This window comes from Notolabrus celidotus, chromosome 9 (assembly GCF_009762535.1).
Source record: "Notolabrus celidotus isolate fNotCel1 chromosome 9, fNotCel1.pri, whole genome shotgun sequence".
NCBI lineage: Eukaryota > Metazoa > Chordata > Actinopteri > Labriformes > Labridae > Notolabrus > Notolabrus celidotus.
In genome coordinates, this window is record NC_048280.1 from 8110849 (window position 1) to 8134233 (window position 23385).

Here is a 23385-nt window from a genome sequence, read left to right on the forward strand (position 1 = left end):
TATTTATCCAGGGGGGGATTCAGTTATTAAAGTATGCTCTTATACAGTATCTAAGAAAGTCAAAATATGAATAGAAAGAAGGAATAAAATAAGATATAAATAAAGAAGAATAATGATAAAGTATGTACAGAAGTGCAGAATAGTTAGAATTAGCTATGTATAAAAGCCCTGGGAATGAAGGGGATTTATAAAAGGATGTTTAAGTGTTGGGGATATTGCACAGTGTATCGTTTGGCTATTGTACAGTTACTGCACAGAGTATTGTTCAGTGATCAGAAGGAGTTGTACATTCCTGTGACGTTTTGTCAGCATTTTTACTCCATTAAACGCATTTCCTTATGTTTGACCTTACATTATGTGTCTTTGGACAGAGATCTTTTCTTGATTTTATTACAATTCACCTCCGAAGATGCACATTTTGCCACTCCGCAAAGTTTATTTTCAAAGCAAATGATGCACAAATATGATTCAAGATGCCAATGCTAGCAGTTAAAGTAGTAAGTTAATTATTGGAAACAAAATTAGTAAATTAATGCTGCTCATTCAATTCTATGTTACTCCAGCATAAGTCACTGTCCCTGAAAGATGATACAGTTCTTTGAAGACTTACAGTTCCACATTGTAGAACATTTTTCCCCTGTGCAATCCAAGAACTGAACTCACACATGCTGTGTAATAACTCCCGCAAAGTGCTCCAATTCCTTGGAGTTTGTGTAATATTCTGTGTCTTTATATATCTTTCGGTTTAATGGCCTTGATTTTTTTTAATACCCATGATGAAGCTGCACCGAGCTGCACGTAAAATTTCGGTGTAACATTTGCTTACAAAAAGTGTGGGCGCGCCCCTGAGGCTGATGCGCTGAAGGCGTTCTGTAAATCAAAGCGGAACCTTTTAACTGGGGTTTCCTGCTGCTGGACGGACATGTTCCTCCGATGCACATCTTCTTAGACGCAACCCGGACGCAGCGTTTGAAATGGTAACTCTTCTGAAAAACATTTCCACTTAAGTTAAATGCGGGTTAAAAACACAAACAGATCTAAAAAATAAGTTTTGTTTTATGTTGTTGTGTGTTTGAAGAAGATAGTTTTGTTAACAGAAGCACAGGAACAGTGTAATGAGAACGTGCTTGTATTTATAGCCGGGGCATCAGGCTAAGCTAGGTAGCAAACAATGAATACCATTGAATGTTGATGGTGTTTTCCTTTGTACATTATCTCCACAGGCTGTGACCCTTCACACAGATTTGGGAGATTTTAAAATTGAGTTGTTCTGTGAGCGAGCACCTAGATCATGTGAGGTGAGTGTACTTCTGTTAAATATCAACTTTAACCTACTGGGACCTGTTTTACGAACTGTAATGCACTGAAGTCTTATTTATAAATTAACAGTCTGCAATAGAACTTTGTAGCATGATACATTTGAATACAGGACTTGGTTGTGGTGTTTGCTTCAAAGTCCTCATATTCCAAAGATGATGGGACGCTGTGTAAAATGTTAATAAAAACAGAACTTGATGCTTCAGTAATCATTTAAACCCTTTGTCTAATTCAAATTAGTCAAAGACAACATATGTTTTAACTTAAACTTTGTTGATCTATGACAAACGTGCTCCTTTCAAATGTAATGCCAGCAACATGTGTCAAAAGAGCTGGGGCAGAGACAAGAGGTTGTAGTTGCCCACATATTTCAGACACCAGTCGTGATAATGAAGCTGTAGTGCCTTAAAACAGATTTACAGGTCCATCCTTTCTCAATAATATTGCAAATAAAATATCAAACCCGTTTCTATTTACAGAACTTCCTCGCTTTGTGTGCCAGTGGCTTCTACAATGGCAGCGTTTTCCATCGAAACATTAAAGGTTTCATTGTTCAAACTGGAGATCCTACGGGTAATTTATCATTGTTTTTGCAGCTAATGCATTTCTGCACTGAAATGTCAGATTTCCCATCCTCACTCCCCATTTGTTGTTTTCAGGCACAGGTAAAGGAGGGACAAGTATATGGGGTCGCAAATTTGAAGACGAGTACAGTGAACACCTGAAAGTAAGTACCGACTGACCCCTGCTTGTTTGTCTGTGTCATGGAGAAAGTCTGCCTCATGTTGCATTCATGTTCAGTCTTCAACATTGACACTTATTTGTCTTTTTTTTTTAATTGCAGCATAATGTCAGAGGAGTGGTTTCAATGGCTAACAATGGCCCCAACACCAACGGCTCGCAGTTTTTCTTCACATACGGCAAACAGCCCCATCTGGACATGAAGTACACAGTGTTTGGAAAGTATGTGACATTTATATACATATCAATCATAGAGATCAAAGAAGAAAAAGGCAGTTAGATTTAGCTTGACAGTTATTTATAGATTGCAGGTAAAGTATAATCTGTAATCTCTGCTGACATTGTGTTTAACACATAGGATTATCGATGGCCTGGAAGCTCTGGATGAACTGGAGAAACTGCCCGTCAATGAAAAGACATTCAGACCGCTCACTGAAACCAGAATCAAAGACGCAACCATTCATGCCAACCCCTTTGCTGGATGAACGGCTTTGACTTCACACATGCAGAGAGGCCTTGGACACAGTTGTGGACATTTCAAACACCTTAATTCTTACAATGTATAATAACTTGCCAAAATGGATAACCTTTCAGAAATTAAAACTGGACATTGGCAAGAAAACCCTTGAACACGGTAAAAACAGAATGCTGACTATGAAACTATGCTGTGCTGTCTTGGAGTTATATTCTTTCACCTGCTTTTTTTTTTAAGGTATGTGCTAGAATAGAAATGTCATAGTGCATAGAGCAGAGCCAAGTCATGAATCAATGGAGAATGGAGTCAGTTTTATGAGCATGATGCCTCCAGTAGCTATGTATGTTTAGCAATTTTCACAAATGGTTAGCTTTCCCTTTGAACGCCCCTTTGTTTGACAATGCTTTTGCAAACATTAAGTACGTTTTATTTTAATCTTCATGCATTCATAATTAAGTCAAAAAACCCTGCCTGGCTTTGCTCTGCTGAGTGTGGCAGTACTTTACAGATTCTGACGTTTTTCTAGACATGCCATGTAAATATTGTCAGTTTTGTGTACCAAATAAAACTTTTATAAAAATGTTTTTATTAATTTGTCTGCATATTTTGAAGTGTATCCATTTTGAAAAGACAAGATTAAAGTCATGTGGCTAGAGGTCCTGAACAGGAGCTGTGTTTCAGTCATATGGTTTTCTTAATTTTTTTTTATTGAACATCTGTGAATAATACGATGACAAACACTACAGACATGTTCTCAAACAAATCCAAATACCCTAATAAATAAAAGAGACAAGGAGAAAATACAAGATAAGATATTAATTTATTGATCCCTGGGGGGAAATTCAGTTGTTGCAGCAACCCAGAAATTAGTACAATCAAGAATACATTTAAATAAGTAAACACAAAGATAGATAATAAAGAGAATACAAATCTAAGATGTATACAAATGTTACAAGTTAATTAAAGAGTGGTAATTACAGGCAGTATTAAAAAAATTTCAGTAGTGACAGGTTGACATGGTGAGATTATGGTTTGGTTATGACAGATTAAGCAATATAATAAATAAATATGAGTATATAATATGATTGTTAGTTGCAGTAAACAATAATGAAGTAGTATGACACAATATATTAATAATTATATAATATAATGTATTATGCATTATAATAATGTCATCAGCAGCCAGAGAGTCAGCACAGGATGAGATGGTGTGTGACAGACAGTGCAGGGATGATATGAATCTGTTCAAGATTTAAGATTCAAGATTCAAGAAAGCTTTATCGCCAAGTGAGCTCGCACACACAAGGAATTTGACGTGGTGAATGGAACACTGGTATTTAACAAGACAGTAAGGACAAAACATATACAAACCTTAACACAAATCCAAAAATTCTAAATAGAAATGAAAATACTATCTGTACAAAGAAAGGTAAAGAAGTACTTTTAAAGACTTGAAATAAGTTAAATTATCCTAAACCAGATTGCACATGTAGTAGATAAATATAATAATAAAATATGCTATGGAATAATTTACAATATTGCACATGGATATTGAGGTATTGCACATGTATGTTCAAGGGGGGAGGGGGGTTCAAATATAAAACACAAACATGAATGGGACATATAACTCTTGTTAATATATAAATACAAATATATGCAATATTTCAGATGTTAAGGGGCCAATCCTCTCCAAGAAACTGTTGTAGTCATATGAACTACAAATCATTATGTATCGCATGCGTCAATGTGCGTCATCACTAGGGGACGACGCATGTCACGCTGGCTGTAAACTGCAAGTTCATAAAAACTACACGTAAAGCCACAAACATCATGGCTTCAGAGGATGCATTTAAAGTAAGTTTGATGACTCGGTTGTGGTTAACCCTTTTGTTTTGAGGTAGTTTTATCACCGCTGACTTACATGCCTGATGTGGACTAAAGTAACTCTACTTTATTACTCCTGTTCATATAACCATGGTGTTCGTGTGTACCTCAGGTGTCTTCTCTAAAAGGGAAAGTGGCCCTGATAACTGGAGCCAGCTCAGGTATTGGAGCAGGTACAAGCGTCCTGTTCGCCAAACTGGGAGCTCTGCTGGCTCTGAACGGCCGTGACGTGGAAAACCTCAACAAAGTGTCCACACAGTGCACGGAGTGTGGAGGAGCCGAGGTAACCCACTCTGAACGGGACACTGTGTGACTGCAGCACAGACAGGTCAACAGTTACTGCAGACGAAGCTCTGTGTGGAGGCGTAGATGTGTTACTATGAAGACAACGTCATTTATACCTTTTACAGTTACAGTCTGTGTTTTAAAAGGAGCCTGGCGTTACATACCTTTTTGTTTTAACAATACAATTCCAACAAATCCACCAGAAGTAGTTGAGTGATTTATTTAAAAATAAATCCACATTAAAAAAAAATATTAAAACAATATTTTTTAAATGTGGACACATTGACCAAACATGGTAGCATGTTGAATGGTAGCAATGGTGTAAAAAAGAAAAAAGTCAAATTACTTAAAGATGATATAACAAGTCAATTTGTAATGCTAATTATAATAATAATGATAAGAATGTTTATTTAGCACTTTCAATCAAAGTGCTTTACAAAGCTTAAAACAAATAACTGAGACACAACACACCATAAGAAACATCAGCAGTGAACAACAGTAAACTGGTGGGTCTTCAGCTTTGCTTTAAATACATCAATGGAACATGCTAACATAATGTTGAAAGGGAGACTGTTCCATAAAGTGGGTGCACGGAAGGAAAAGGCCCGCTCACCAATAGTCTTTTTTTGGACCTTAGCGACACTTAAAAGGCCAGTCCCTTGAGAGCGAAGTGCTCGAGCAGGCACATATGGATCCACCAGGTTGGTGAGATAAGAGGGTGCAGAGCCATTTACAATTTTAAAAGTCAACAGTAACACCTTAAAATCTGCTCTGGCATGAACAGGCAACCAGTGAAGAGAGGAGAGCGCTGGAGTTGTGTGCTCATACCTGTTTGACCTGGTCAGAAGGCGAGCAGCTGCATTCTGCAACATCTGCAGACCTTGCAGACTCTAATAGTCCAACCTCAATGAAATAAATGCATGAATAAGAGTTTCAGCATCACTGAAAGACAGGACTGATCTTATCTTGGCGATAATCCTTAGGTAATAAACATGCTTTATTTACACCATGTGTAGCATTTGCATATACCTTACATTTTTATTCTTATCTTTATGTATCTACTTTTTATTTCATTTTTATGTATTTAAACGTATTCTCGATTTGTGCTTATATCTGTGTTGCTGCAACAACTGAATTTCCCCCTGGTGATCAATAAATTATTATCTTATCTTATCTCTTTGAATAAAATTACATTGTCTCTGACCCTAATCATGCTCTGAACAGTGAATATGAACTACAGTATAAACATCAAACCTGAGACAGTGTCCCAGGTTTGGTTAGGTCAGCATTTTTTTGTGTACCACTCAATCCTTAAATTAAAAAATGGATTTTAATCGCAGAGATCCAAAGTATGGTGAAGGCCCTCATATGTTTGTTAGGTTTTTGCAATAATCCCTCACGTGTTTGTTTTTGTATTTTGTCTCTAATTTTATATTGTACATTGAGCGGCTGGGATGCCCATCAAATTTGAGACTTTGTGTGTAAATATTTGAATGTCAATCAAAACATTAAAGAGATGGAACCAGTCATATGTATCATCCAAATATTGGTGGATTTAACTTTTTGATGTTGTTTACAATCTGACGATAATGACTCAAAAGCATCTCTGTGTTTAGCCTCTGCTCGTTCCAGGAGACCTCACTGATGCGGAGACGGTGAAGAAGACAGTTGAGCAAACTATCGCTCACTTTGGCCGGCTGGACGTCCTGGTGAACAGCGCCGGTATCCTGGCCATGGGCAGCATCGAGACCACAGACCTGGCTCAGTATGACAGGGTCATGAACATCAATGTGAGGTAGGATTTCGAACACCAGGGAGACATATTAGTGCTGAATCCAGAGTAGTACATTGTGTTCCCAACAAAACAGAAGATGTTTATAGTTACAGCACCTTAATAAAACTGAAAAATGTGTCTGTTTCAGTTTCATAATGTTCAAAGTAAAACAAACAAAAAGTAAGAATTGCAACATTTGTATATCTGTATGTATATATACCTTATGTATAGAAGTTTATTCTTGCAAGAATGAACTTCTATGTGATTATTTGCTGTATGAAGATATTTATGTGCAAATGTGGTATGTGTTAAGATTTTAATCCAAAATTGTGAGCTTAAAAACAAGTGTTTTTCTTACCTACAGATTTGAATCTAGAGGCTATCTAGTCACCTGTCATGAAGTCAGCATAACATTAGATCAGTTGCACCAGTCCACCAATATGTGGCTGCGGAAGCCTTAAAAGACTGAAGACTACAAGTATTGCTATTTAAGTGCATTTCCATTCATCTTAATTAGAATAAATGCTAACTTTTGTTTCATACTCCAGATCTGTATATCACATAACTCAACTCTGCGTCCCCCACCTGATCAAGACCAAAGGCTCCATCGTCAACGTGTCCAGTGTGAATGGACAGAGAGCAGTGAGTGTTAAACAGATAGACACAGATTTACTGCTACATTTCTTTCTTCACAAAGTGTCTGATGCTCTGTTAATACTGTTGTTTTTCTCTGTAGTTCCCTGGTGTGCTGGCATATTGCATGTCAAAGTCTGCCATTGATCAGTTCACATGTTGTGTAGCACTTGGTGAGTAATGTTACCACACACACTGTTTGTTCAGAGTAGTGAAAGTCCTCAGTGTCAATAACAAGACATTTCTTTCTGTTTTTCTACAGAGCTTGCATGTAAGCAGGTCAGAGTGAACTCTGTCTGGTAAGTCAAAGAGTGTGTTAAGTTATAGACATGGTTACATTTCTGGATTCTAACAGTGTTTCAAACCTGTTTAATCTCTTCAGCCCTGGTGTGATCGTCACAGAAGTCCACAAGAGAGCAGGGCTGGATGACGACCAGTATGCACAGGTAATGTCCCACTATAATATGTGTTAACACTCAAAACTAATACATCATACATTTTTCTCTCTCTATATATATAATTTTATTATTTTATCATTTTCAGAGAAGCAGATTTTCAGACAAAGATACATACTGTCACCCCCTCCCCCCCCCCAAAACAGTGAAGAAAAATGTATGAATAAATTAAAGATAATACTAATAATAATGCTAATAATGGTAATAATTCTACCAACAAGAACAATAATAATATTTTCCTTATATTATAACACTACCACCATCAATTTAAAAAAAGATCAACAATAATAATTATAATAATAAAAACAATACCAATTATAACAGATCTTTGACTCAAAAGACATGACACATGTAACATTAACAAAAACACAAGTATTAGCATTTAATGAGTCGTCCTCCAACTCCCATCCAAGAAGAAAGAATGCTGAACAGTGATGTGGGATGCGTCATGCCTTATTTAGTACCAGGCACCATTTTTCCCCCTCTGAAGGATCCTGGCCTTTCAAACAGTGTATATTTGAGATCACTAACACATACAGTGGATATTTAAAGTCTACACACCTCTGTTAAAATGCCAGGTTTTGTGATGTAAAAAAATGAGGCCAAGATAAATCATGTCAGAACTTTTTCCACTTTTAATGTGACCTATAACGTGAACAATTCAACTGAAAAAAAAAAAGAAATCTTTTAGGGGGAATAATGAAAAAATTAAAATAATGAAATAATGTGGTTGCATAAGTGTCCACACCCTCTTATAACTGGGGATATGGCTGTGTTCAGAATTAACCAATCACATTCAAACTCATGTCAAATAGTAGTCAGTAATCACCTGTCATCATTTAAAGTGACTTTGATTAATCCCAATAAAGATCAGCTGTTCTAGGAGGATTTTCATAACATTTCCTTAGTTGCAACAGGCAGGCAGAAACCTCGAGCAGAACCAGACTCACGTTAGAAGGACATCTGCTTCGACCGAGTTGGTGTTGGAAAGAGGGATAGAGGAGAATAAGAGAGAGCAATGACTTGTATGTTTTGCATATTTCTCTTCCAGTTTCTTGCAAAATGTAAGCAGACCCACGCCCTCGGCAGACCCGGGGAGGTGGATGAAGTGGCCCACAGCATCGCCTTCCTGGCGTCTGACGCTGCCAGCTTCATCACTGGAGTAAACCTTCCCATCGATGGGGGCCGTCATGCCATGTGCCCAAGATGAGACCATGTATGTCATGATGCAGCAGCGTGCTAATATGGTGATTCTCAACTTCAAGTGTGCTTTGTGTCTTATTATATCAAATAAGTCTGCAGTTAAAGGAGTTGCTTTACTGTCACTTAAACTGCTCAGTGGAGAACTGTTGTTAGAAAAACACAAGATTTTCCTTCAAAGACATAATGTAACTGTGTGTTAACAGCGCTAACAGCTGTCAGGATGTGACGGATTTTGTGTAAACTTAAAAAAAGCAAGTCAAAACACACTGCCACAAGCAGGCAGTTTGAATTCAATTATATTTACTCACTTTGTTATGAGGAAAAAAAAGAAAGCTGCTCGTCAAGAAAAGGTTCAGACTTTTATTGAATTACCTGAAGAGTCATTCGACTCCATTCACTCAACATAAATCTCTGTACAGACCAAACACCTGTGAGTACATGTACCGCTGTAGCTAATTGTTGTGTGTTGTAAGAAATCCTCTGAGTTTATTGATTGGTTGACCCAACCATCATTGCTGCACCTTTGAAAGAGATTTGAAAGACAGTAAATAAAAGGATGGTCATGTCCTCACATACAGTTGATTGTTCAAATAGTTTAAAATAACACAAACAGACGGGAGAATCCTTAAAGCTTCAAAGAGTGATACAACTGTTATTGATACCTGGGTTTGAACTGGAAAGCTAATCAGAATTTAAATAAAAGATGAATTAAATAGAAACCACCGTAGATGGTTAATGAAGGCTGCATTATTATAAACACATACATTTAGAGATAAAAAAAAACTTAACTTAAAGTTTCAGACTCTGTCAGATGGTACAAAGATAGTGAAAACATGAACATATAATTTAACAGATTTGGCCTGCGTGTATATCTTATATTTTACAATCTTCCCTTTTCTGTAAAAAAAAAAAAAACATAGCTTCTGAGAGCTGACAAGAGATCATCATGAGTGGCCACTGTTAGAGCACCAGGTGTCCCCTCTGTCAGCCCACACTACATCAGGTAACGTCTTCTCTCTGTGAGTTGAGGTAGCATCTTCACACTCTTTTTGGTCACACTGTGGAAAAAGCTTCAATCCATTCGAACATGGAAATCACCACACAGCAGACGTCTGTGCGAAGATATGAACTGTACAAACACGGGTTCGATCAGCACTGTGTAGCTATCAGAGGCTCAAGAAGACTTACCTGGACATGAGACAGTGCACCTGTGTGTCTGAGGCACACTGTTTACCTGAATGAGTGATGTGTGGTGACATTTTATACGCCTACAGGCTGCGGAGCAATAACTATTGCACTTTATATTACAATATACAGCACATATACACGTATAAATAATACACATTAAAATAGGAACTGTTCCGTGGGTCTGTACAGAAGCACTATTGAAGAATCAGATATCAGACCGTGAAGAAAATATGCTACAACAAGGTCCAAGAGATGACTGATTGACAGTTCGGCGCGTCAGGTCTTGTATCATATAAACAAGTCTCTGAAAAAGAAGCGCAGTATTGTTTTCCGTAGGCTGATGAGTGCTTCAAGTCTTATCTCTGCATTCTTTCACTGGGACTCCTCTCTCTCTCTCCGGTGCCCTCCTCCTGTTTCTGCAGTCCAAGCATATTTTGTGGAGAGAAAATCGAGGGGGCAGTCGTTCTGGAAACCACAGAAGCATTAGTCTCGCCCCCCAAACGTCTGCCCTCCTTCATGCAGTCACTCCTTTGAGGAGGGATCCCGGCCCCTCCACAAAGGGCTATAAGAAACACACAGGTCCGACCTCGAGGTGGAAGCTGGCACCAGGCTCTGTAGTCGGGAGGTTGTAGACATCCACTATGGGGAGTAAGTTTGGGTCCTGGGTTTGGAAGATGAAGTGGGTCTTGTGCCAGCGGCCATCTTTGATCTGAAAGTGAAGGTGGAGTTGCGTCACATGATGTGATGATTTGGGAGTATCAATACACACAGATTGTTTGGATTTGTGGTGCTGGTTCAAAGGAGGTGAATGAAAGAACACAAAGACTAACATCAACTCACCATCTCAACAAACAATGCCCCAGTTAGAGTCATGTCTGAATAATCCACAGACTTCTCGTCTGACTTCACTGTTCTTTGGAAATACTTTCTGCCAGAAAATGTAGACACTGAGGTCTGTGGATTAGTCAGAAGAACAGGGACGCTGCCATGTGCATGTCAAACTAAATTCTATTAACTGACAGTGTATTGGGTTGTGGGCAGATATAGATCACAAACAGATGTCTTAAAAATCTGGTCAAATACAAGCAAAATGATGTGGCTGGCCGGATACCACGAGAGGTAAGTAGGAACAAATGTTGTAAACGTTGTGGGCTAAGTTTGGAGTTGGCAGAGGACTGGCAGAGAATCCGAAGTTTACTTCCATGTTGTATCTCGTCTTTTTAATCAGTCCACAAACGGAAATCTCAAAGATTTAGAGAGTTTGGGAGTGAGTTATGAGCTAGACTCCATAAAGTCTCGACGCCTGGCTGACAAACAGTCACAGCACGAAACACACTGCAAAGCAACAGCTTGTTACGTTTACATTTAAACCATATGTTGTGGACATATTATTAAATGAGAAACAACTTTGTAATAATTAGTGAAGGAGAGGTGACAGTAGGCTGGTTTTCGTTCACTTCTGAGAGCCAGATCAGCTGTTACCTCCAGACTTTATGATGAACAAACCTTTGTTGGGTTCCTCTCAAGATTTAAAGCTTCCCTGTGTACTTTAAGGTAGGTGAAAACTGATTTTAACTCAACATTTCCTCAGTTAAAGATGACTTATCATGCAAAATCAACTTTTCAATGGTTCTCTACCTGAAATATGTGTCCCTGGCATGTCTGCAAACCCCCCGAGAATGAAAAAAATCCATTATGCCCCTGTTTTGATTTCTCCACCTTCCTGTAAATGTGTGTGAAACGAGCCGTTTCAGACTTCCGTGTTTTTGTTACGTCACAACAATATCCGGTCTGTCACGGAGTCAGAGCTTGGAGCTTGTTCAGCCCATAGACTGTATAAAATACAACTCAACTTCTCCTCCGTTTTTCATTCCCTGCACACATTTGTGCTAACAAGGAGCTTAGGAGGGAGGCATGCTAGTTGTAGGCTGTCTTAATAAACACAAAGGTCAGTTTTACTCCCCACGTCTGCAGATTTGAAGATCTAGTGGATGATTTTTAGTTGTCATGGATAAGTGCTAGCGCTAGTAAGCATAGCCACATAGCTACATGTAGTAGCTCTAGCTGTGTACCAAGACACACGTCGACATACTGACAAATAAAACAACAAGAAACACTAAATCTGTGACCAATCCTTCAGAAAGGTCCTGCTGCAGGCGCCTCTCCGTCAGGATCAGATTCTGGATCAGATTCAGAGGGTTGAAGTAACGCGATCTGTGAGCAGAGTGTATATTCAGCCAACATGTAAACATTAGATCAACATGCTGGAAAACCGAGGGCACATCCACTTCCTGAGGGGGCGTGGTCAGAGAGAAAACAGAGTGTTCTGAGGAGGGCTGAAGAAGAGGGTTTTTCAGGCATGCCAAAATCTGATTTCAAAGTGTTTTTTTGAGCATAAACCTTGAAGACATGTTTTGGGGACCTCTTAGACCAATATATATTGATGAAAAAAGCGTGATATGTCACCTTTAAAATATAAAAATGTCAATGTTTCCCAAAATATTGAACCATTACTTCGAGGATGAATACACTTTGGACTAAAGGGTTTACATCCAGACCAGATTAGATCAGATGTCGAATCCTGTGTCCCACACACAGAGGCTGTTTTTGAAACAGCCTGCTACATACAGTACTACGTATGAATGTAGTATGCAGTATGCAGTATGCTGGGTCAGGCGTCGCTGGACTTCCGGTTTCTGGAAGCGGAAGTAAACAACGTCAAAGCTGATAGCGAAACTGCTTCTTTAGCATCCACTTATAATCTAAAAAACTAAGAAGTGGTTTATATGGAATTCAATAATTTTCACCGTACCTAAAAATGTAGTTCCCCATCAAAAAAGTGAGACATTAGCGCTGTGCATTGTGGGAAACAGTACGCAAGGGAGACTGGTTTGCTGCATACTGATGCATTTCCCGAATCAGTACAACATCCAGGTAGTTTTGGCATTCTGCAGATTTTGCTCTTGTTTACATATTCCACACTGAATGTTGGCCAAATCAGTACGCACTGCTAGTATAGTAGGTGGTACAGCCTCGAAAACAGACAGAGACTACAGTCCTTGAAGCAAGCGACCTGGGTTCAAATGCGACTCATTGCTCTTTCATCCCCTACTGTATTCCCAGTTTCCGATTCTGAATACAGGCACTAATGCCCACAAATAATCTTTAAATAAATCTTTACATTCCAGTTCTGCTTCAAATACATGTCTGAAAAGTGAGCGAGCATACCCAGCAGTCGTCCCTGGGTATGAGCGGCTCCAGGAGGTCGCCTGCCTGTATCCTCTCCCCGCTCCAGGCCTTGAAGCTCACAGCTCTGGATGAAGGTTGCAGGGAAGGTCCTGCTGCCCACACTGGGGTGTTGAGGCAGTGAATGGTGATGTGCTGTACAGCCTCAGTGCTCAAAAGGTGAATGAAGTTCATCTGAATGCGGCCCACTCCTATCTCCAACTAGAGAGGAAAACGTGGTTTTAAATACTCACAAGCTTTTTAATGACACATAATGTTCACAGACATTCTGCTCACAAATATTAACAATTAAACTCTGATGTTGGCGAGTTAAAGACTCCTGAACCTGATTATTGATAAAGGGAGCTGATAACAGGCTCGTATCTGCTATTCATTAGTGTTAGCTCCAGCTGCATCACACATTGCCTTAAGAGTTTCCAAAGCTTCACTTGCCAACTGAGTAAGCTCTGAAATGTGACTTATCCAACTAAAATAAATGAGACACCTCAAGATCCATAGCAAGATCTATCCATCAAAATAAACTACAGTTCAAATGAAGTGCCAGAAAAGGTCCAGCTTTACACTCTAATTGATTATATAAACACTGTTCAACCTAAAGCTTTTCTATTGCCAAAAACCACATGAGAAGAACATCATCCCACACGCACAAGCAATCATGGACTCCATTTGCATGCCCTGCCTTTCATACAAGCTTCTGAATTGACCTTGTCTGCACCTTAGTGTTATTAGTTCACAGTTCACAGGTAGATTTGTCAAGCTGAGACGAAAGGCTCAATGTCCGAATCCTACCTTAGATACTGTGATTGGTTTCAGGCACGTCTGTCCTCCACTTGTGAAGTTACACGTAACTTCAATAGTGTCAGCAGTACAGCCGAGGTTCGGGTCGATCCAGTAAGTACCTACCGGAGAGGGAGGGGCGAGAGTAAGGTTAACAAGTGCACAGAAGTCACTGAACCGTTTGGATCTTTGTCCAACATAGTCTCGGCAGATGGCTGTTCAACATGAGTCTGGTTCTGCTTGAGGTTTCTGCCTGTTAGAGAAGATTGATCCTTAACACTGTTACCTGCTAGATGCTGCAGAGTGCTTTGCTCGTGATGGATTAAGATGAGATAGACTCGGTCTATAGCAAAGAGTCGATCTAGATCTCTTGTGGCCCTTTATGTAATGTGATTTGAGATATTTAATGTGGTTAGGCGCTATAGAAAAAAAGACTCAGACTGATTTCTCTCACCGTCGTGCAGCCTCTGTTCACAGTTGTAGAGGTCTCTGCAGATCCGGGCAGGGTTGTCTCGGGCTCCTAGCGGGTTCTTCAGACTCTGGATCAAAGTGCTGAGGTGCTGCAAAGTTTTGAAGATCTCCGTGCCCTGGTCTAACATGGGCAGGTCCAAGCTCTGATAGTTCAGCTTTGGACAGAAACACTGGCGTTAAAACATAAACTTTTCAGGCAGCTCTCAGTTTGTTTTCTAACTTGTTCCAGTTTACTCAGACTCTCTGAGATGAATAATAAGCATCAGGATCAGAACAATAAACATTGATCTTGATCCAAACTAACCTCTGGTCTCAGTGCAGCATGGGAATCAATGATGACTTTGAAGGCGACACCGAGAGCCTCATTTTGCTACCAAAGAGAAAAAACAGACGTCATCATTTTTAACCTTCACTTTGCTCCATGTATTTCATCTCATAGAAACCTTTATGTATTGATAAAGAGAAAGATACTTACAAGAGAAAGGGTGCTAGCGAGACCCTGAAAACCAGAGAGAAACTTTAATTTAGTATGCACTTTGTACACTGATGCACTTTTTGTTTTATTTTCTGCACATCTACAGCAGCAACTGCTCAGTATTTGTGTTCAGAGAGAGTTCTGTAGATCCCAATCTCACTGTTGGTGGGTGGGTTCTTTCCATTGTCACTCAATATGCAGATATGCACAGAAACAATAATGAATGCACAGGAAATGAGGCGTGAACGCACAGGAAATGAGGCATGTCAAATGTAGAAAAGAAGAGCCTCTGGCTAACAGCTTATTGAATCAGATCACAGCGGAAAACATGCACATCTATAACAAGTTAGATCATTCTCTTAATAATACATGTCATACGCTGACAGCTTAGCCGGGATGCACAGATGAGTTCTTCATATGATTCTCAAGCCTGGACATGCAAAGTGAATTATTGATGTAACGTTTGGATCAGGATTAGGAAAAGCACTTCAAGTGTCAAGAGATCCAGAAAGAGTGAAAACCATCTTAGAACCAAGTCAGAGGAAGAAGAGAAGAGAAGAGGTCGCAACTTTTAATCTTAATTTGGTGTCCCAATTGGGGCATGGTAGTGCGCAGGGGTGGCATTAAGTACGAGTGCCAACAAACAAACACAAATAATATCACATAGGTGTTTTACTTCAGTGAAAATGCTTTTAAGTTTATAAAGAAAAACAACATGGTGTCGACATAAATTCTTCAAGAACTAAAAAAAAGAATTGTCCACGATCAAACATCAGAGCTCTTAAAACCTACCCCATCATGTTTCACCTGTTTGTAGAGTTAGAAGTCAGATTGTGTAGATATTTGATACATACAGATTGAGCTACCTGTCTTTTACCTATACCTATTGAGGCTTTTATGAGTTTTCAGGGATACCTCCCTTCTGACCGAATAAGCTGCCCTCCCTGAAAAAATTACCTTCCTTACTGTTAGTTACAGTTGCAAGTATTCTGTTGCTTCAGATTATTAATTCCTGACTGAGTGACCTACCCTTATTTACATGTATTCATACAGGTACACAGTTTGGTACATATTTTGACCTCCTATAAACTAACTTATTCACTCTGGCTTGGGCACATTTCTTTTTGTCTTTTAATAATTTGTATAATTCTTGTACAGATAGTATTTTCATTTAGAATTTTAGATTTAGATTTAAGTTTCTATATTTATGGCCCTTACTGTTGTTGTGGTTGAGTAACGGTGCTCTATTCACCACGTCAAATACAATTGTGTGCAAGCTCACTTGGCAATAGGGGTGACCCCAATTAGTTGAATATTCAACGATTCGTTCTAACGAGCCTTAGTCGACTGCCAATCTCATAGTCGAATATTTGCATATGAAACGTGGATCATTCCATTCAAACCATGGGGGTGCTCAATGTCTAATTTTCCTGTTTCCCGTAAAAATAGTGTCTCATTTAGCCTATTTTTATATAAATATAAACTTATTTAATCTAAGTCTGAGAACAGCTCTTGAAGTGTTAAATCTCCTTAAAGTGGTAATTAAATCTCCCCTGGTAATTAAAGGTGGACTCTCCCATTTAGCGGGACCTGTGGAGCAGACGTACCCCAGCTGGCCTTTGAATCTTTCTACATTCATGGTAGCTCAAAATGTCAGAAAATAAAACTTCAGTTGATCCTAAAAAATAGTGATGAAGATGAGGAGCAAGAGATCAAGGATTACCGGACCACACAAAAACTGTACGGGGCCAAAAGAACGAGGGGGGATACCCAAAGCTGTCCGAAGCCTCAAAAACAATCCACAGCATCCCATCCACCTCCACGCCATCAGAGAGGATATTCTCAAAGACAGGATTTACAGTCAACAAAGCAAGGAGCGCACTTCTGCCCGTACACAGGATGGTTTTCCCCACGTACAATTTGAAAAGACTCACGCGGACAAAGACGCGATGAAAGACAGTTTTAAAAGGTTCTTTTAAGAGATTTAAAAACCCTTTAGCTGGTTCAGGTTTGATTTTGAACATTATACAAATGTTTAGACTTAAGTTGGACAAACTACCCTCCACAGCGCTGCTCTCCGCTGTGTGAACACTGTTTAAATATCTCCTGATTCCTTTCTCTATAGTGACACGTTGTTCCATGTTTAACGGATGGTGGCCTTATTTCAGTTTTCTCTCCTTCATCACCTCGCTGTTTTTGCAATATAGATTTAAAAAATCTAAGTTTTATACTTATAATATTCTGTTGTCCCTTTTACTTTAAGCTACGAGTCTCTTAAATGTAAATGGTTATGTGTAATATTGTCATGCGGTCACCATCATGCAGACTTTGGGTCAATAAGGAAAAACAACAAACATTCGACTATTCGTCGACTATGGGCAAAATCTGATGGATCAGATTCGACTAAGCAAATCCATAGCCGGGCTCCCCCCTACTTGGCAATAAAGCTTTCTTGAATTTTGAATCCTAATTCTTGATAGAATGAGCTACCTTTTTAACAACAATAAGAGGTTATAGTTTTGGTAGACATTTCTATGTGACATTTCTCTTACATTTACTTGTAGATGTAGTGAACAGTTATGTTTTGATATTTTCTTCCTGACAAATTGATCAGAGCAGTGTCCTGACTTTTTGAACTTGGCTGGCCTAACTTGGGCACTGAAGTGAGCACACACACACACACACACACACACACACACACACACACACACACACACACACACACACACACACACACACACACACACACACACACACAAACAACCGTGAATAAATAGAAATTGAGGCCCATGGTCCCCTGGCCACCCCCTCTGGACACAATCTATTTTTTTTGAAAGCTCATAAATTACAGTAACACAAGTTTCTAAACCAACTAAAACTCATAAACATATGTTAATGGGGCGGCAGTAGCTCAGTCCATAGGGACTTGGCTTGGGAACCAGAGGGTACCGAACCCCAAACTGTTCAGGTCCTCACTCTGACACCTCTTTTTAGTGCATGTCCATAGCTCGAGTGTGTATATCAAACTATGTGTGTAACATGATTAGAAAAACACTAGAGTGAAATTTTGAATTAACTCCATGGGGATTAATAAAGTACAAGTGTTTTTAAATGTTTTTTTAAAGATCTGTTCCTGGCTTCATGAGAAACTCTTACGCAAAAAAATAAAACACAATTCTGAGAGGAGGGATATAATTTGAATGAAAATTTGACATTTTGTTTCTATTTTTTGTGTGTGTGTTTCTTGAAATAGTGTACTTTAGTTCTTGTAAAGAGACAGCAGTGTTCATATCTCCTCTAATTCAGCTTCACATGTTGGTCACATGTATGCTAAGCTGTTTTTACCAGGGACAATTCTCAGTGGGGATTTTTTCAATGACTTTTAAGGCAAAATCTGTAAAATACATGAAAAAAGGCAATAAGTCAATTATTTCATATGCACATGATGTAAAAAATGAGGCACTCACTGGTGGTCCAGGTGGTCCACTAGGGCCTGGAGAGCCCTGTAAAAATGCAGTGCTGCATTAGGCTTCACATTATTTAAAACTTGGCCTTTATAGAGGATGATAAAGTAGTTAATTCATCCCTTCTAGTACTGAGCAGACCACAGGCGTGCACAAAGAATAATGATTAAGCTACAGAAGTGAGTGATTACTTACCCTTGGTCCTTGCAACCCCTATTGGAGATGAAAGAAAAATCAATATTCATAAGTGGACAATCCAACAATGAGAGAATAGGCCTGAGAGCAGACCAGATATTATTCCATCATGTGCACAGCAACACCTCCTTTGTGTGACTATTCAATAGACATTCTTTATCTACTGTATGTGTCCTCCTGCTTCCTTTCAAGCCTACACACCTTTACACCCGACCTGATTTCCATGCAGCAAATCTATATGTGAATTTTTGCATTTTTGGAGTGAGTTGTGAACTATGCCTGTGTATGAGGGCTTAACAAACCTCTTAAAAAGCTTGAGATGAGCATGCAGCCAACATGTATCACCCTGACAGGAATTCCACAGCAGCTAAGTATCACTGTGAGTGTAACAACAAACAGCGGAGCACAATAGGAAATGAAAAGCGCTGAGGGCAAAGGAGGCTGAGTGGTGCGCTGTCTCCATACTAAGTATCCTATTCTGTGCTCACAGTACAGACAGAGAAGGATTCATCAAAAACAGTGCCACGCACCATCTCCCCTCGACTTCCTTTGTCACCCTGGGGTCCCTGATGGAGAGAAAGGAGACAAAGGATCACTCCGTCACTGCCAGAAAGCACTGAGAAGTCACATAAAGCTTGGCAGATAGGATGAGAGACGAGGTACATACTGAGTGACCGCTGGGGCCGATGATGCCGACGGGGCCCAGAGTTCCCTCCATTCCCTGAGAAGAGGAGGCATGTTAGTGACGGAGTACACATATGATGGAGCATCTGATGAAGAAGTGCTTATTTTTCATGGGAAGAGTGTACTTTGTGAGAGTTCAGTGCACTTCTATTAGCCGCAGTTCTGCACAAGTTGACAAAGTGCTATCAATCTTCTTCTTACCATCAAACCACGTGGTCCTCTGGGTCCCTGTATCCCTGGTGGGCCAAAGTCTCCCAGGGGACCCTGGAGAGACAGACACTTGGCTTTAATGAGACTGGATAAGGTAGAGTGCACTTTAAGATTAAACACTCTGAAATGATCAATGCATTTGATGACTTATTTATTTAGCATTAAAGCTCCTGTGAGAAACTTTCTTCCAATTTTGGCGACCCCTTGTGACCAAACCTCTCATCTCTTAGCTGATTTTGTCCTGAAATTGTGTTTATTTCAACCAAAAATCTCATAATGTTGTCTCTTGACAGGGAAACAAAGCTTTGCAGTGGAAGTTTCAAAACAAACAGAGCCTGTTTCTGCAAGAGGCTGTCAATCACTTTGTCTGACACCGACTGACATGGCAGCAAGTTTCAGGCATCAAAATTGTTATAGAAATAATATTGTTACTTATGGTCGTGTACACTTTTTGTGAGGACACAAAGAAGCATCAGTATGCATTTCATTCCACAAAACTAAAACTCATCACAGGAGCTTTAAGTAAGATACGCCATCTTGTCAAATGACCTGTTAGCAAATGTTCTAATTCACCATGCTAAATGCTAAACAGTCGAAATGCATTCAGCTGGACCTCCTATTATAAAAACTGAGCCAAAAGGAAACTATTTCTCTTTTTCCAATGACTAGATGCTCATTCTCTGTTGGTTATTATGTGTTGTGTGAGGTCACTATGACATTAACCTTTGACCCCAAAATGAGATCAGTGCATCCTGGAGGCCTTGCAGATGTGTGTGCCTCATTCTAAAATATTCTCTCCAAGCATTCCTGAGATACCGCATTCAAAATTATTTGATCATAAGTCCACACAGACAACCAGGAAAATAAAAGCCTGCAGCCACATCTGTCAGAGCATCAATGATGCATTATTTGTCTTATTTTGGTGGGATTGTGGAGTTATCCTAGTATCCACCATTTTCACTTTAAGGTGATTGATTGCAGTTGTAAGGAGGCTCTACACTCTGTGTATGCTGCATTTTAGGACGAATGTGTTGCATTAGAGTGGATTAGAGGTTGTAAGATTACAAAAAGTTTGTGCACATTATTTTTCTTTGCAATTCATGCATTCCAATTTTTTAAAAGTGCTTTGAGGATGTTTGATTGTGAAGATTTAGGACAACGCTAAAAATTTCCCACAGAATAACTTAGCTTCACATCATGGCTTCTACAATCTGCAATCATTACTCATCATCTATTTCTATTTTAACTCTGTCTGGTGATTTTAACATTATACTCAACACTCAAAGGTTAGCAGATTAGAGTCGTTGCTGAATTAAATGTAATAGTTCCCATAAAGAGGAAAGCAGATTAAGATTGATTTAAGTTCTGAAGAAGTAGGAAACCTTAATAGGAATGGTGTGACTCTTAATCTATCCTCTTACTGTATATAGAGCAGGGTCAATAATGATGCCATTACCTAATTAACTTCAACATCACTTAAAGACTTGTGATATTTCATTCTGCCATTGTAAAATGTGACTTTACTGACATTAAGTCTTAAAACCTGTTTACGATGTAGAGCTATAATAAACCCTACTGAATGAAACCACAAAGATCATCTGCTTTCCACTCTCGTTCAACGCCCACAGTAGTGAAATATCCAACATCACTCACTCTCTGCTTTTAAATGAAAGAGGGAGACTCCGTTAAAGCCTGTTTTGTTCTTTCAGCTGGCAGTAATCTATAGTGCAGCAGGGCTGGAAGTTAAACAGGCTTGTGTTGTAGCAGATGTCATCCTGAGGCATGCTACAGTAATAACTTCAAGTTTTCATATCCGTTTTTACTGGGTACAGTACAATATAATGGACCTCCAAGCAATTTCAGACGATCAAACTGAGCAAAGCACTTCCACAGAAAGGAGAAGTAAACTCAGAAATGACTTTCTGGGTCATTTTACTGTCTTCGAGCTATATTGTGAGTCTGTCTTAAAGGACCTGTGTGCAAGATTTAGAGGGACTGGATTGTCACAAATGGAATAATATAATCATATATGTATTTCAGGAGTGTTTGATCATCTGAAAACAGGAATCATGTTTTGTAATCTGAGAATAAGTTCTTTATGAATATAGCTCTGCTGTGTTTCTACAGAAGCCCAGAGAGGTCAAATCAATGTCCGGAAATAGAGATGGACTGAAACAACACTTCTAGATTTGACTTGATCCTACACACCAGTCTTTTAAGAAATGAGAACTCTCTTCAGGATCGAAAACTGTTTAGGTCTGATTGACACAGACTTTTTGTTTTTGTTCATGCACAGAGCTTCAATTCAGCACATACCTTTGGTCCAAACATCCCCAACACCCCTGGAAATCCTTGTTCACCAGTATCCCCCTGAAAAACAGAGAGAATAGACATCATGGACATCTTTGTTAGAAGCTGTTGTGTAAAGGAATTTAGTTTAAATTGTGTTGAAAAAGCTTGGCTCACTGGTTGCCCTTTGGGTCCGAGGTCTCCTTGCCTTCCTGGTAATCCCATCCCACCAACAGAGCCTCTTTTTCCTGATACACCGGCCTGACCTGGGAAACCCCTCTCACCCTGAAGAGAATGCACAAACACATAAATACATGTATATATCCTCGTTACATCCCATTAGATAACCTGAAGAGACACCAAGAAAACTTGTATGCAACATCAATGCAGAGAGAATCTCTTACTGGAAGGACTGCTGTAATAAGTGGGCGACTAACCATGTCTGAAACACCTTTGCCAAAATGTGAAGTGACAGCTTAACAGCTCACTTTTGAAAGTCTGAATATTGCAAGATGCTGGAGGGCACATCAACTTAAAGTTTGCACGTAAATCAACAATAAAAGGCAAAAACTTTCCCCCTCACAGTGCCATGAGAGTGAAAAAATCCAATATCTTAGGCCCATGTACATTTGATGTATTACTGGCAAAGCCAAATCAAGGCTGAGCCAACACATCAATACTTGCATGACTAATTCCCAGAAATGATTTCGGTGAATATGAGGTCTTCAGAGAAATAGTGTTAAGACTTTATGCAGTGTTTGGCTCCTTAGACTGGAAAACACACCAAATATAAATTATGCATTATTATGGCACTGTTGGAAACAGGTTATGCCAGCTTGGCGTGTCCCACTGAGTACCAGCAGGAAAAGTGGCTTTTATGTGATCAATGAAGAAGCTTTGACGTGATTAAACATTAGGTTTCATTTTTATTGAAAGGAAGAACTACGATTAAGAAAGTCATCATAATTTTCACCTTTGGTCCAAAGGAGCCTTGACTGCCAGGCAGCCCTATAACACCAGGTGTACCCTGCAGCCCGGGTTTGCCAGGGGAGCCCACCTCTCCATCATCTCCTTGCTCCCCCTAAACACAGAACAAGTTGGTAAACAACATTAAAAGCTGTTTTTTCCTCATATTACTCTGAAAGGAACATGAAAAACGGTGTCCTCACCATGACTCCTTTACTCCCATCTTTACCAGAAAGTCCATCCAGGCCAGGCGGGCCCTCAAGTCCCTCCCTGCCTACGACTCCCCGTGGGCCAGGGGGGCCCTCTGGACCCTTAAGAAAGACAATCAGATTCTTTTTTATTACAAATCTTTTTAAAAACTTTAATTTGATGGTGAAAAGGCATCCAACTCACTGGTGGTCCTTTGGTCCCAGGCGCTCCTCTCAACCCTGATTTTCCTTTTTTACCCTGCAGCATAAACATTCATGTTTCACAGTTCTGACATGTTTAAAAGCACATGCATGGTGAGTTTTCTCATCCCATATTAATTCACATCATGGTTAATTGTGTCCTTACTTGATCACCTTTGGATCCTTTTAGCCCTGGTTGTCCCTTTGGCCCTGGATGTCCCTAAAATGATCATCACTGTTTGATTTGAATTACGCTGATTTGAC

General features: G+C 39.5%; 3 protein-coding genes across 3 annotated transcripts in view; 2 read left to right on the plus strand and 1 right to left on the minus strand.

Annotated features, from left to right (window-relative positions):
* Positions 1-848: 848 nt before the first annotated feature.
* ppil3 (peptidylprolyl isomerase (cyclophilin)-like 3) lies at positions 849-3125 on the plus strand. Its single transcript, XM_034692856.1, has 6 exons — positions 849-977; positions 1224-1298; positions 1797-1890; positions 1977-2044; positions 2162-2280; positions 2417-3125. The coding sequence occupies exons 1-6, from the start codon at positions 975-977 to the stop codon at positions 2541-2543; spliced, it is 486 nt and encodes a 161-aa protein (XP_034548747.1). The 5' UTR covers positions 849-974; the 3' UTR covers positions 2544-3125.
* A 1128-nt stretch (positions 3126-4253) lies between these two features.
* zgc:101858 (uncharacterized protein LOC449555 homolog) lies at positions 4254-9344 on the plus strand. Its single transcript, XM_034692017.1, has 8 exons — positions 4254-4387; positions 4530-4700; positions 6319-6497; positions 7025-7118; positions 7213-7282; positions 7372-7408; positions 7492-7555; positions 8616-9344. The coding sequence occupies exons 1-8, from the start codon at positions 4364-4366 to the stop codon at positions 8772-8774; spliced, it is 798 nt and encodes a 265-aa protein (XP_034547908.1). The 5' UTR covers positions 4254-4363; the 3' UTR covers positions 8775-9344.
* The window catches only part of col27a1b (collagen, type XXVII, alpha 1b), a 94283-nt gene continuing 80005 nt past the window's right edge, over positions 9108-23385 (minus strand). The window contains exons 46-62 of the mRNA XM_034692016.1: positions 23288-23341; positions 23126-23179; positions 22936-23043; positions 22740-22847; positions 21944-22051; positions 21794-21847; positions 19469-19531; positions 19251-19304; positions 19114-19149; positions 18584-18601; positions 18392-18427; positions 14925-14948; positions 14754-14819; positions 14433-14604; positions 13991-14100; positions 13184-13402; positions 9108-10664 (exon numbers count right to left, since the gene is read on the minus strand). Coding sequence (XP_034547907.1) covers positions 10518-10664; positions 13184-13402; positions 13991-14100; positions 14433-14604; positions 14754-14819; positions 14925-14948; positions 18392-18427; positions 18584-18601; positions 19114-19149; positions 19251-19304; positions 19469-19531; positions 21794-21847; positions 21944-22051; positions 22740-22847; positions 22936-23043; positions 23126-23179; positions 23288-23341 — 1431 coding nt within the window. The 3' untranslated portion in view covers positions 9108-10517. The remainder of the gene's footprint in view (positions 10665-13183; positions 13403-13990; positions 14101-14432; positions 14605-14753; positions 14820-14924; positions 14949-18391; positions 18428-18583; positions 18602-19113; positions 19150-19250; positions 19305-19468; positions 19532-21793; positions 21848-21943; positions 22052-22739; positions 22848-22935; positions 23044-23125; positions 23180-23287; positions 23342-23385) is intronic.

Coding starts and splice junctions, on each gene's coding strand:
- zgc:101858 (XM_034692017.1), top strand. CDS start 4,364: ATGGCTTCAGAGGATGCATTTAAA. Junction 7,283..7,371: donor CACATGTTGTGTAGCACTTG/GTGAGTAATGTT, acceptor GTTTTTCTACAG/AGCTTGCATGTAAGCAGGTC. Junction 7,409..7,491: donor GTCAGAGTGAACTCTGTCTG/GTAAGTCAAAGA, acceptor TAATCTCTTCAG/CCCTGGTGTGATCGTCACAG.
- ppil3 (XM_034692856.1), top strand. Junction 1,299..1,796: donor GAGCACCTAGATCATGTGAG/GTGAGTGTACTT, acceptor TTCTATTTACAG/AACTTCCTCGCTTTGTGTGC. Junction 1,891..1,976: donor TCAAACTGGAGATCCTACGG/GTAATTTATCAT, acceptor TGTTGTTTTCAG/GCACAGGTAAAGGAGGGACA.